The sequence below is a fragment of the Plectropomus leopardus genome, chromosome 11 (genome assembly GCF_026936395.1).
Source record: "Plectropomus leopardus strain MGB_pleo_1.0 chromosome 11, ASM2693639v1, whole genome shotgun sequence".
In the NCBI taxonomy this organism is placed as follows: domain Eukaryota; kingdom Metazoa; phylum Chordata; class Actinopteri; order Perciformes; family Serranidae; genus Plectropomus; species Plectropomus leopardus.
This window is the reverse complement of record NC_142186.1, coordinates 9304065-9316250: the sequence shown is the minus strand read 5'-3', so window position 1 is coordinate 9316250 and position 12186 is coordinate 9304065. Positions and strand designations below refer to the sequence as shown.

Sequence of the window (12186 nt, the reverse complement as noted above, 5' to 3'; positions counted from 1 at the left end):
AAGCGATAGTTCGACATTTTGGGGAATTGGCTCTTCCTTGCCAGGGGTAAAACAATTTGAAGATTAATACTCATTTCTGTAAGGAAACTATGAGGCAACACCGGGGACCAGGGACACCAGTTAGCTTAGCTTAGCATAGACAGTGGAAACAAGGGGAAGCAGCTTGCTTGATCCTGTCCAAAGGTAATAAATTCCACCTACCAGCACCTCTAAAGCACAATTAAACCCATGAAATCCTGGTTTTAGAGGGGGTTATGTGTCAAACTGTTTATTGGCAAGGCAAGTTAGTCACTCGACTTACTACTTGCCCAACAATTACTCGCTGATGATGATATCCTAGAAAGTAATTGATGCATCTTTGTTCCCTTTGGATAATTATGAAGCTCTTTCCATAAAATAGTCAAGGGGATTTAAGCAAACTTTTGAAATGCAAGTAGATACATTTCCATCAACTGTTTTGGAGTGAGTAAACTAGACTTCGCAAAGCAAAGTTTTGTCAGCAGTTAGTGATATAGGCCACACTTAATTCATGACTGTGATCCACCAGTAAAGTAGACGTTGCAAACCAGAATCAATAAAGCAGTCTAACTCAATTGGCAACCTACAGGGCTGAAAACGGAAGCCGAAGCAGACGTACCAAAAAAAAAAAAAAAAAAAAAGTTTCAAAAAGTTCCTCAAATTGCAACTTGAGGCATCAGAAGCAAGTGAATCCCCATAGACCCCTATGTTAAAATGCCTAACAGCAAAAATAAATATGTTTACAACCTGGTGCAAAATAAAAGGTTGCTGATAATTTCAACATTCATGATAATTGTACAGGAGGTGGATTTTATATAACTCATCTGTTTACATTTTCTTTATGCTTAAAGTTACACAAAGACAAATTAATGCGCAAATCAAGATACTACTGCGTCAGAGCTTCGTGGCGTTTCCATATCACATTTATTGCATAGACTATTTTTCAACAAAGGTAAAATCCTCCTCAATCAAGCATGCAGTTGATTAAATTTGATCAGATTTTGACATATACATAAAGAATTTTTATGCAATACTTCAAAAATGCTTTAATGGAAACATAGCTTCTAACACACAGGCCTATGTCATTACACCTCACAGTAAAAGCTGCAGGAAGTCACACTAGCTGTTTCCCCCCGTTTACACTCTTTATGCTAAGCTGGCTGTAGCTTCATTTTCAATGTGCAGACATGAGCGTAATCATTCTTTTCATCTAGCTCTTAGCAAGACAGCAAACATCTCCTGAAATGCTGAAGTATTCTTTTAAAACCGCCTAACTTTTTTCAAATGCAGATATTTTGTCTGCACCTGAAGCGTGTTCATTGCGCATCGATTTGGATGCCTTCAGCAAATGACTTTCAAAGGACTTCTACACTTTAGGGATCTGGAAAACATTGATGTTTTTCCTTTTTTTAAGGTGCTCTGTTTTATATAAAGATCCTACTATGTGTACATAGCACTGCAGATGATTAAGCCTTTATGTATATGTGCACATCTCCGCCAGTCTTAGCTGTCATCGGTCTGTCAAGGTAATGAACCCTACTTTACTGCAGCCTCCAACAGCTCTTTAAGGCCTACTTCACACCACCGAAGAAATACACTCAGGTATTAGTTGTTCTGCCTGGATGCTCGGCTGGGTGATGGGTGGGCGGGGATGTTATTAGGAGCATTCATCTACAAGGCTCCCCAAGCCATACTATACTGAAACTGACCACAAGACAACCCTATCATCCTCAAAGATTACCTGTCTCCTGCACTGTATATGAATGTTTTATCATAAAAGCTTTTCTTTTTTGCTAAGTGCCTCCTTGAGTGTTTGCTTTTAACTTTTGATTACTTTATGTCTTGTTGTGAAGACGAAAAAAAAAAAAGAAAAAGGCCCCGGCCCATTTGAATATAATGGACTTAACGGGAAAGGTAGTCTCTCTTGCTTCATTGAGAGGATATACCTCTGTGGTGTAATCCAACACAGCGGGTGTGAAAAAGTTTCGCACAAAGTGGTAATTTTAAGTGTCTTGGAGTTTTTATCTTGACATTGTCAAAGTGAGCCGAGCAGGTGGAGTGAGTCAAAGGAGAAAACAGACATGACACAATCATATAAATAAAACAGTATGGCAGGCTTTGTATGGGATCCATATGTTTCCGTCTGTGAGGAAATATAGGATGTCATGCATTACAGTGTAAAAAGACTCATTTACAGCCATTAAAAGCAGCCCCAATTCAGCATATCTGCCTTTGATGTGCTGCATCACATCTTATTTGGCTCTTTTATCCACGATAGCTGACTTTCTCTTTTATATAGTCTTGAGTCATTTAGAAGAAAAAATACTTTTTCTGTCGTTTGGTCTAGACGTTGAGGTTTCCAGCCCAAAGCCCCCCTCCTCCTCCTCCTCCTCTTCTAGGTTTTTACCAGACGTCGCGTTGTGAGCGGGGAATGGTCGATTGCATAACGGAAGGCGAGACGTGATCGTTCCTGGCCTTCTCACAAAATTCAATCATTCTCTGCATACTCCAATCCCATGACGGCCCATTAAAGAGCAGCACAGGCTAGGATTTCCCCCTCATGTGTTTTAAATTGAAATTACGGTCACAAAGTCTGCCATATGCATGAATCGAGGAAGACAAGGAGCTTGGGGAAAAGGAGATATCAAAATAGCTGGGGTGAAGGAGAGACAGAGAGAGGCAGACAGAAAGATAGAGAAGACTCCCACTTTCACTTATTACGTTACGTGTGTCATCCTGCCACCCACATTTATACCGGGCAGACTGTCCACCTGTCTGATTCTCAGTGTGTTTGTATCATTTCGTAATGCTTCAAGGGATTTTTAGACAAAAAATAGACACAATCTTGACTTCTTATACCTTTTAAAACCTGATTCAACATACATTTCCTGGTTTTGATTGATTTGATTTCTTCAACTTGCCAAGAAATGGCGTGCAAGTTGCAAGACTTAGTCAATTTAGAAGGTTATTTAAAAAAAAGAGCTAAATTATCATAATTATGTATTTAAAATGATGTTTCAGAATTATTAGTATTTGTTTTGCAAATTTTCAGGATTTTTTGGAACTGTTTGCTTATTTTTGGGCATTTTTTTCTTAACTTGCTCATGGCTTTCTTCCCATGTTTTTTGAGAGAAATAAAGCCAATTTGCTCAAATTTCCAAGATTTAAGTTATTACTCAAATTGTTCCAGCCAGGTCTGCAGCTTTTAAACCCAGCACACAATAAGTCATAGAAACTCCAGGAAGAGATAAGGAGAAATAGGTGAAGTGTGAGACACCAGGAGATGATGACCCCAGATGTTCTCTGAGGAACCTCTGGGATCTGAATCAGACGCTGACTGGCCATTACTTCCTCATTCTTATTTGTCCCTGTGGAATGGAGGAGGGATAAATGCACACACACATACTTACACACTCACATAGACATGACACTCTCTCTCTCTGATTTAGTGTGAGCAGGAAGTGATGCAGAAATGACCTGGGCAAATTCCCCAAAACACACATCAGTCCTCCACCTAAGCTGTACTTGTACTTTTGGAAAAACACCAATATGAAGGTAAATAGGGGTGAGAAGTTTCTGTTTATGGTCCGTTTTTATTAAACTTTGGGTATAAACTTTGTTTAATTCTTTTTTTTTCAATTTTTATTTAATCTTTTCACGTTGACTCATTTAGCAAATGTAACTTGATAGAAGTTTTGAGTTGTTTTCTTATAGTTAAGTCTTGATTATCAAAACTGTGGCACTGCTTGATTCCTGACTGCTCAAAAAGTCAGCCTCTGTTCCTCATGAGGATCTTTCAGTCATACAGTGACATCTAGTGTTTGTTTTAAAGACGTGCAGGCTGCCAAAACTAATTACTTGTTCAATGGCATATCATACAGGATTGGTACATTTAAAACAATAATTGCTTATTTTATTGTGATGTGGAAAAACAGTGTAAATTGGTGGTAAATTAGATTAAAAGTTCACCAATATTTCACGATTAATTGATATGTATTAGAATTACACACATCCATTTCTTACAATAGCAAACCAGAACAAAAAATCCTTTTATACATCATACAGAGGTTGCAAAACTTAACATATATTTCACCTGTCTCATTTCTGAATCCTTATTTACAGATGTGCACTGCCAGGCCAACCAATTACATACCTCAGAATCACCTTCTGTCATCACTGAGTTTGAATTAGTTACACTCACATCAATAATAATGCAATATATAGCATGGGTATGTAGATAAATAGTCTTTATGTAGATTTATTAGATTAAGGAAAGCTTATTAATTAGAAAAGAATATATAAGAAAATATTTTTTTGACTTTGTGCAGTTGAAGTCACCAACTATGAGAGCTTAGATTTACCATATTAACTCCAAGATGCTGTCAATCCAAATCCAGTGAGGTTCCATTGTGATCAAAATCCATTGACACATTTTTGGAGTCTCCCGTTGTCCATATTTTTGGTTTCATGTGACCCTTAAATGAGCAAATATCATTAAGATTTGCCAAGTCTCTGAATAGCTGGGATTGTTAAAGTGAAGAAAAGGGCACCGTTTCTCTCCTTGTATTTCTTTCATCTCATTTTCATTCTATTCCCCTCTAATCCTGCATGTTTATGTCTGTTCTGTTCTCTGTAAAAGTACCAGTTGTGTGCACAGGGGCAGGTGGAATGACAGTTTTGTCTTTGATTCAAAAGTGCCCTTTTCAACTTCGTTTTCAGTGATGCAGCTTCAACCAAAACACACTACATTTGATACCTCAGATGGGTTTATGTTGATTATGTCCCCTTACATGCTTATCAACCACTGAACCTGCTCTGGTACATTGTGCCCCTGTGCCCTCTTTAACCAAGCTGTGTTGAGGCTAGGTAATTTTGTGATGACTTGTAGAATAACACTTATTTAGGCAGAGATAAAACATGTTTTATTTTGTATTGTTGAACAGTTTCTCCACACAAGTAACATGTATAAAGCAAGTTATAATGTGCAAACATGTACACCAAAAATGAGCACACATCTTTCAGAGTCTCAAATAAGGCACACTTTAAAGCCATAGGTTCTTATAAAAGCAACAGTAATCAATTAAGTGTTCACATCATATTAACAGTTCAAGTAAACTGGCTTTGACCTCTGAATTGAGAAGGAATTGTAATGTGCTCAGCGACAAAATGGTCTTGTTTGATCTAGTCAAGTCAATAAATACAGATATCTGTAAAACATACATCTACCATCTGACTCTGATAAAAAAAAATCTGCTAACATCATGGAGTGATAGTGCTGTAGACTCTGAGCTCTCAGATCTGTTTAAACAAAAAGGAATATGTAAAGCTCACGACTGTTTCAGTTCAGTGCATCTAAGATAAGCGCATTTTTTTTATTTCAGTTTTGTACAGCAGTTTTTAAATTAAACGTGTTTCTTTACTACATTGGACACTTAGTGTTGCAGGCATCACCTGACTTGAAAAGTCCGTAGACGCTGACCAACGGGAACATGGAGAGAGCACCCACCATGGAACCCAACTGCACTACTGCTCCACACCACACGAGGGCACTGTGGCCTTCGTCCCGCAGAATCACCCCGATGATGACCTTCACATAGGACAGGGACAGGACAAACAGCACCCAGGCCAGCACCTGCAACACACAAGAGGTAAATATTATGCATTCTAATCACTTCCCTATAATACACCCATGATTACAATCATCTCTGACACCCAGTTCCTGTTTTTCAGATACCAGTCAAATATGCAAAGTGCTCTAATTTGACCTCAACATGCTTTTTGACTTTTTGAAATGACCTTTAATGACATACTATACTATGCCATGTTTACCAGAATAAACCATTTCTTATTTATTTCATGACATTTTTATGACATTCCATACTATGATGCACTTTTAGCTATTAAAAGCTCTAAACTGTTCTAAGATTTTTAATGACTGTTTTGACATACTTATTTTTGTGACTTTTGTAGAAATGCTACTCTATGACTTTTATTAAACTGCTATACTGTGACTTTTTATGACAGTTTTTTTTTTACTTTTTATATAATGCTTTACTATGGCTTTTTCTTTTATGCTGTACAATTAATTTTTGAATGACTTTTATGACATGATATCCTGTGGCTTTCTTTTTTAGGTAAGAGCCTTACTATGACTGCAGTTCCAGAGCCACTGTGAACCAGCAGGGGGCAGGGACTTAGAGCTGCCATGGCCATGATGTAGGCTCCAAATCCAGTCCCAGTCATGGTCAAGAAGCCCATGAAGACCAGAGACCTACAACAAAAATCAATGAATAAGGTAAAAGTGAGTATCATCTGTTACACTGAACCACGTTTTTCATTAAAAAGAAATCTAATATTACCTCTATAAACAAACTGGAGGAGATTGAAAATCTTAGTCTTTATATAAAGTGATCAATGCATGGAAGGAAATGGTTCCGGTAATCATTTTTACCTAATCGGCACAAACATGGCGATAAAGCAGGCCACTGGGTTAGCAACAGCCGCCATGGTGGCAGCTAGATGGTAGGCCTTGTTCCCGTAAGGCAGACAGGAGTAGGACTGGACTGCGGGCAGCACTGCGTTGGTCAGAGCGTTGACCCAAGCCAGTACAACAAAGATGAACACCACCTCCAGATTGCTGTAGGTCCCCATCCCAAAAGAGCTCCTGGGCTCCCTCCTCCCTCCTTCCAGAGGGTTGATCATAGGCTTCTGCTCTGGTGTCTGGGCGTGCAGAGACAGACCTTGCTCTCTCTTGTCAGAGGCCAGATCACCACTGAAATACAGGTCGTTCTTTCTCTCTCGAGCCACAGCTGGATGATGGTTGAGTAAGATAAAGGCTACCAGGCACACGACCATCATTGCACTGAGGAACACGAAGAAGACCTGAACAGAGAATTTAGCTGGCTGGTAGATGGCCTGTAGCTCATCACTAGCTACCATAGTGGCATTATCAAGTGTTTTGTTGGCTGTATCAGCCAAAGTGGCATTCTGACAGTGGACTACACCAACACCTTGAATCAGAGCCACCAGTGCAGGCACCAGACCGCTGAGGCCTTCACCTGCGAAGTATGTGGTGAGGTACTGCGGACGCAGCCTCATCATGAAAGGCAGAAAGGTAACGGAGGAGGTGCAGTCCACCACAGAGAGCAGGAAACTTAACACCAGCAGGGGTACACTGTGCAAAGAGCCCCCGATCATCACTCTGTGCCTCCAGAAGAAAGCCAGCAGGAATGTAGCAACGATCCCCAGCCCTACAATAAAGTAGATGACTGGCCGCTCATCGAGCACCCCTCGGCGGAAGCGGTGCATCAGAGTGATGAAGAGTGGACCAATGTTGGCCATCTGGATGAGGACTGTGAGGTACGACGGTAGATACCAGCCCTCTGGGATCTCCGGTACGACCAGGGGCAGCTCCACCCACATCCCATTGATGGCCACCCAGGAGCCCATACCAAAGAGGCACGCCAGCACGTGAGTCAGCAGCGACATGATGGAGGCAGGTAGAGGTCAATCAGGAAATGTAGATGTGCACAATCTGAAAAAAAAACACAGGATAGGATCATTTAAAAATTATGTAGATAATTGAACTTTTTTTTTTTTAATTGAAGCTGAAGTTTCAGTCTAATGTGGAATATGAGCCTCTATTTCAACCAACTTTACAATGATATGTTCAAAATTTATATTTATTGTTTAGTAATAAACTAGTCTGAACTGGGAGTGATGAGATATTGCTATTATTTCACTGAAGAGTTTTAGTGTTTAACAGAGTGAATTCTGTTGTGGAGATTTTATACCCCAGAGAAAGGGAATACTTTGAATGAATGCTTTAATATTTGTGCTCTGGAGTGACTATGGTTACATTTGAAGAAAATACCAAAAGGCAAAAACACTTGCTAATGCAGCTTTCGATTTAAAGTGTAATTAGGCCTATTCAACTTCAAAAGTGCATTTTGGATTTGTTTAAAATTGTTGTAATGCGTGTGCGTAATTAACAAGGTAAATAATTTACAGCTTTAATGACTGACGACAGTCTGAGATGCTGAGCTAAAGTGCAGAGTAGCTTTTAGCTAATATTAGCATGCTTACATGAACACCACGACAATGATAAAATGCTAATTATTATTTTGTTATAGTAATGTTCGCCATGTTCACCATCTTATAGCTTAGCATTTTTGCATGCTAACGGTTGCACGTTGTCACTAAAGTTCAGCCAATGCTGATGGGAATATAATAACACTTTTGCAGGCATTTAGGCATAAACAGTTTTTTTAAAAAATACTTAATGATGACACTAAATATGAACAGCAATCCCTCCTCAAACCAAGATACCACCAAATCTGACATTGCCATCCCTTAAACCAGGAAGCTAGCATGGGTAAAAAGAAAAAACAGTGCTGTGAGAATGATATGTAATTACATAATAACAAAAATATATTATGGTTTCATTAAATAAGAATAGCATAGCCGAATGGCACAAATGTGTTACTAAGTACAAAAGTGTGTCCCCATGTGGCTGGGACTGACCTTCCCAGTCTCCCTGCATACTCCAACTTATTCCATCCCTCCCTCATGTGCTGTTTGGCAGGGCTCAGACTGACCTTTCACACACTGACACACTGAGCCCATAAAAGAAACCCCACGTGGTGGTAATACAAACAAACATTGAAGAGAAGTTATTGTGAGGCTGTGTAATAAATACAGATTAAAGAGAGAATAAGCATCCTACAGAGAAAAAAAGTCAGTCACAGGTATCATTAACATTCAGTAATAAGGTAATGAAATCCTGTTTATGTGAGGTAAACATGATTAAACTTCCTGTTCTATCTATCTTTATCTAATATGTAATACTCAGCAATCATCCTGGTTCCTTTTCGTCCCTTTAAAAGAAGCGTATGGACGAAGAGTTAAGCCGTGTGGTTCGAGGATAACCAGGAAATCCAATAACCTTTACCTCTTTCATAAACAGTCATATAAGGTGTCAGAATCTCTCATCTTACCTCATTCAGAACACAACCAGGAAGCTCTCCTCTTCCCTCTTTCTTTTCAAAAACCATCACTTCATTGTGATCACAGTTTTTTTTTCTGTTACATCAGCCAAAAGCGAGTGTGTGTGTGTGTTTGCATTCCCTCCCCCTTTTCTCCTACACACACTCACTTATCCAAAGGCTTACATTCGGCTTCCGTGTCTCTGCTGCACTTGACATGGGAGGAGCTGCACAGGCGCACATGTGCCGCACCACCATGACACTTTTGTTGTCCTTCTATTGGAGGGCGGTTTTTAAAATCATGCAGGCATGTGGTCTGTGTGAGTCTGAGAGCTCAGATATAGGAGGAGAGAGAGTGAAGGGGCAGAGCTCAGAGAGAATAGCTCCTCCCTTTCCTTTTCCATCCCCCAACCAGCTTACCATCTTGTGGCCTGCCCTCTCTTAAACTCACAGGCTTCAGTTTGAGTGTGAAGTGTGAACCTGCTTTCGGCTGCACACATTTAATGTGGTAGTTATGTACTACCACGCTGAATGAATGACTCTCCGTCTGTCCCTCTGCCCCCCCCCCACTTTATTTATCATGATCTGCTGAGCCCCCACTGGCTTCTCATTGTGCCAGCAGTTGTTTTGCATGAGCCAATGTTGGTTGTTTGTTTGCAACTCCAATCATGATTTCACAGTCATCTCGGGAGTGAACCAAAAAACTAAAATTTCCAGTCTGTCAAGTCACGGTGCTCATAGCGCACAGTATGGTGTTGCTTTTAACCAGCTGAATTGGCTTACATTTGGCTTTTTCAGTTAGTCCCATTTGACACACAGTTACTTTTAAAGCCAATACCAGTTCAAACCAGTATCGCCATTGTTAGTAATACCAGTTATCAACTGCACTTTGTAGCAACATGAAGTTAGACAGGACCCTGTGTATGAGTGTTTTAATGAGACCCAAATAACTGTGACTTTGGTTGTCCTTTACATTTTTATCCAACATTTGATCCTTTTTTGAATAATTCCGGATTTTGCTGAACAACGCTGACTCGGGAGCAGCAATACAAGGAAAGAAAAAGGGAGGGGGGGCTCATGATTATGTGATAATGTCCACAGACAGTCAAAGCATAACCTTTTTTCAAGGTTGTTAGCTACAAATAGGAGGAGTAAGAGCTGCCCAGACAAGGTTGATAATATTACAGTGATTTAGTTTAGATAAAGTGATATTAAACTGCTTTGTTTGACATTTTGTCTTTTAGTTTTATATAATTTTTTACTTAGGCAAAATAATGACATATTTTACTGTGTTTTTTTTTAATTTATTTTGTTTTACAACACAGTAATGCTTATAAAATGTTAAGCTCATAGAGTTAGGTTAGATAAGGACAGCTAAGATCTAGTTCTAATAATTGCAATGGAGAACCTGCCAGTCCTAGGTGTTAGACGGTTTTCTGTTTCCAAAACTCTAAACAGGACACAATGTCACTTTCCATGTGACAAAGTTCCTCATTATAAGATTACACAACTTAACACAATGCTCCATAAACTGTGCTCCTTTCAACATTTTAAATTACCTCTATTTATCATTCTAAATGAGACGACATGCCGCCTACCTGCTGGTGGGAAAGGAAGTAGGAGGTAGTCAGTTCTGGTGAGACGTTACTCAAGTGCAGCAGAAAGTGAGCCGAGGGTTACTCTGTTCAGAGGTGTAACAGCACAGTGGCCCTCTGATGTTTCTGTGGAGTATACATGCTGAGTGCTTTGTACTTTACTACTCTGGATCTCTGAATCTGTGTCATGTGACCGTGGAGGGCTGAGCCAGGGGTCCAGTTTGGGAACCGAAGTCCTCAGCAGCAGGGGTGGGAGGAGTGAGGGAATGAGGACAGAGGGAGGAAAGAATGGGTAGAGGATGGATGGATGGGTGGATGAATGGATGGAGGAAGGGGAGCTTAGAAAATGTTGGTATGAAAATAGGGGAAAAGGAACAGACTGAATCTGACTACCACATGAACATGAAGGTTCTCTTCGTTTTTGTAGAGAGCGAGTGTGGGCAGCTTAGCCAACCAGAAGATGACTTTGGACAGCTTTCTGTGCTTTCTGAGTGGGTGTTTGGTCGGGGTCAGTCTGGCTTTTGTTCGGCACAAATTCCAGCCCAAATGAATGACCCCTGTTGGGCATTAACTTTCGTGAGAGTGCCCTCGCACCCACCTCTGCACTGACCAGTACTACATGTTCCTTTCCTGACTAATAACATTTCTTTTCAGATTCCTGACAGTAAATTACTTTTTATACAGTAAATTGAAAAGATTTGAGCTTTGCTGGATGTGGGATTAAAGCAATTGTTGCATTACTAACAAAATCAAGATAGTTGACTGTAGCTGGCTGCCAATTGGCAAATGAATGTCTGTTGTTGCTTTTTGCTTCCCCTGCTTCCCCAAAAAATCTGTTTAACTAAAAGGACCAGTGTGTAGGATTTAGGGGGATATATTGTCAAAAAAACCTTTCGCCACCCTGCTAAAGGTGTATTTAGCTTTTTTTGTAGCCCTCCTTGTACCCACTCTTGAATACCTCCTGGTTTGTCTTCCAGCTTGGCTGTGAACAAGGGCTTGTCGTTGTTGTAACTCACCGTAGTGCGTGATGTTACACACAAGTCCTGGAAAAAGCTGATGTATGACATCACAGCCTCTCTGTACTCATCTAGACTGTTTGTGGCAGTTCTGAAAGTATCCGAATCAGTACAGTGCAAACACATCTTTAAATTCTCCACAGCTGCACTGGTCCACTGTTTTGATGTCCTCACAGCAGTTTTGCAGAGCTTTAATTTTTGCCTGTATGCAGGAATCAAATAAACCATAACGTGCACTGCGGGGAACAGCATGATACGCATTGCTGATAGTGGTGTAACAATGATCCAAAACATTCCCCGCACATAAATAAACTGTCTATATTTTGGAAGTTCTTGACTTAGATTCCCTTTGTTAAAGTCCCCAAGGGCAATAACTAAGTAGTCCGGGTATGTCCGCTCCACACTCTGTATCTGGTTGGCAAGCGTGCTCTGTGCCTCGTGCATGTTGGCCTGCGGTGGAATGTAAACACAGACCAGAATGAATGAAGCAAACTCACGGGGAGAATTAAAAGGTTAACAGTGAATGGAAAAAGTTTCCAACCCAGAAGAACAATGCTTTTGTATCACTGTCAA

The 12186-nt window shown here is 40.2% G+C and overlaps 1 protein-coding gene across 3 annotated transcripts; it reads right to left on the bottom strand.

The window, feature by feature from the left end:
• Positions 1-4914: 4914 nt before the first annotated feature.
• Positions 4915-10746, bottom strand: slc52a3-2b (solute carrier family 52 member 3-2b). Of its 3 annotated transcripts, XM_088083989.1 has the most exons (5): positions 9015-9458; positions 8542-8633; positions 6470-7552; positions 6166-6289; positions 4915-5650 (listed from the first exon to the last, which is right to left on the bottom strand). In XM_088083989.1, the coding sequence occupies exons 3-5, from the start codon at positions 7504-7506 to the stop codon at positions 5438-5440; spliced, it is 1374 nt and encodes a 457-aa protein (XP_087940115.1). In that variant the 5' UTR covers positions 7507-7552; positions 8542-8633; positions 9015-9458; the 3' UTR covers positions 4915-5437. The 3 variants fall into 3 exon arrangements, with proteins under 3 accessions (XP_087940115.1, XP_042346015.1, XP_042346014.1); XM_042490081.2 differs by lacking the exons at positions 8542-8633; positions 9015-9458 and adding an exon at positions 10601-10746; XM_042490080.2 differs by lacking the exon at positions 8542-8633 and having other exon boundaries at positions 9015-9451.
• Positions 10747-12186: the final 1440 nt, after the last annotated feature.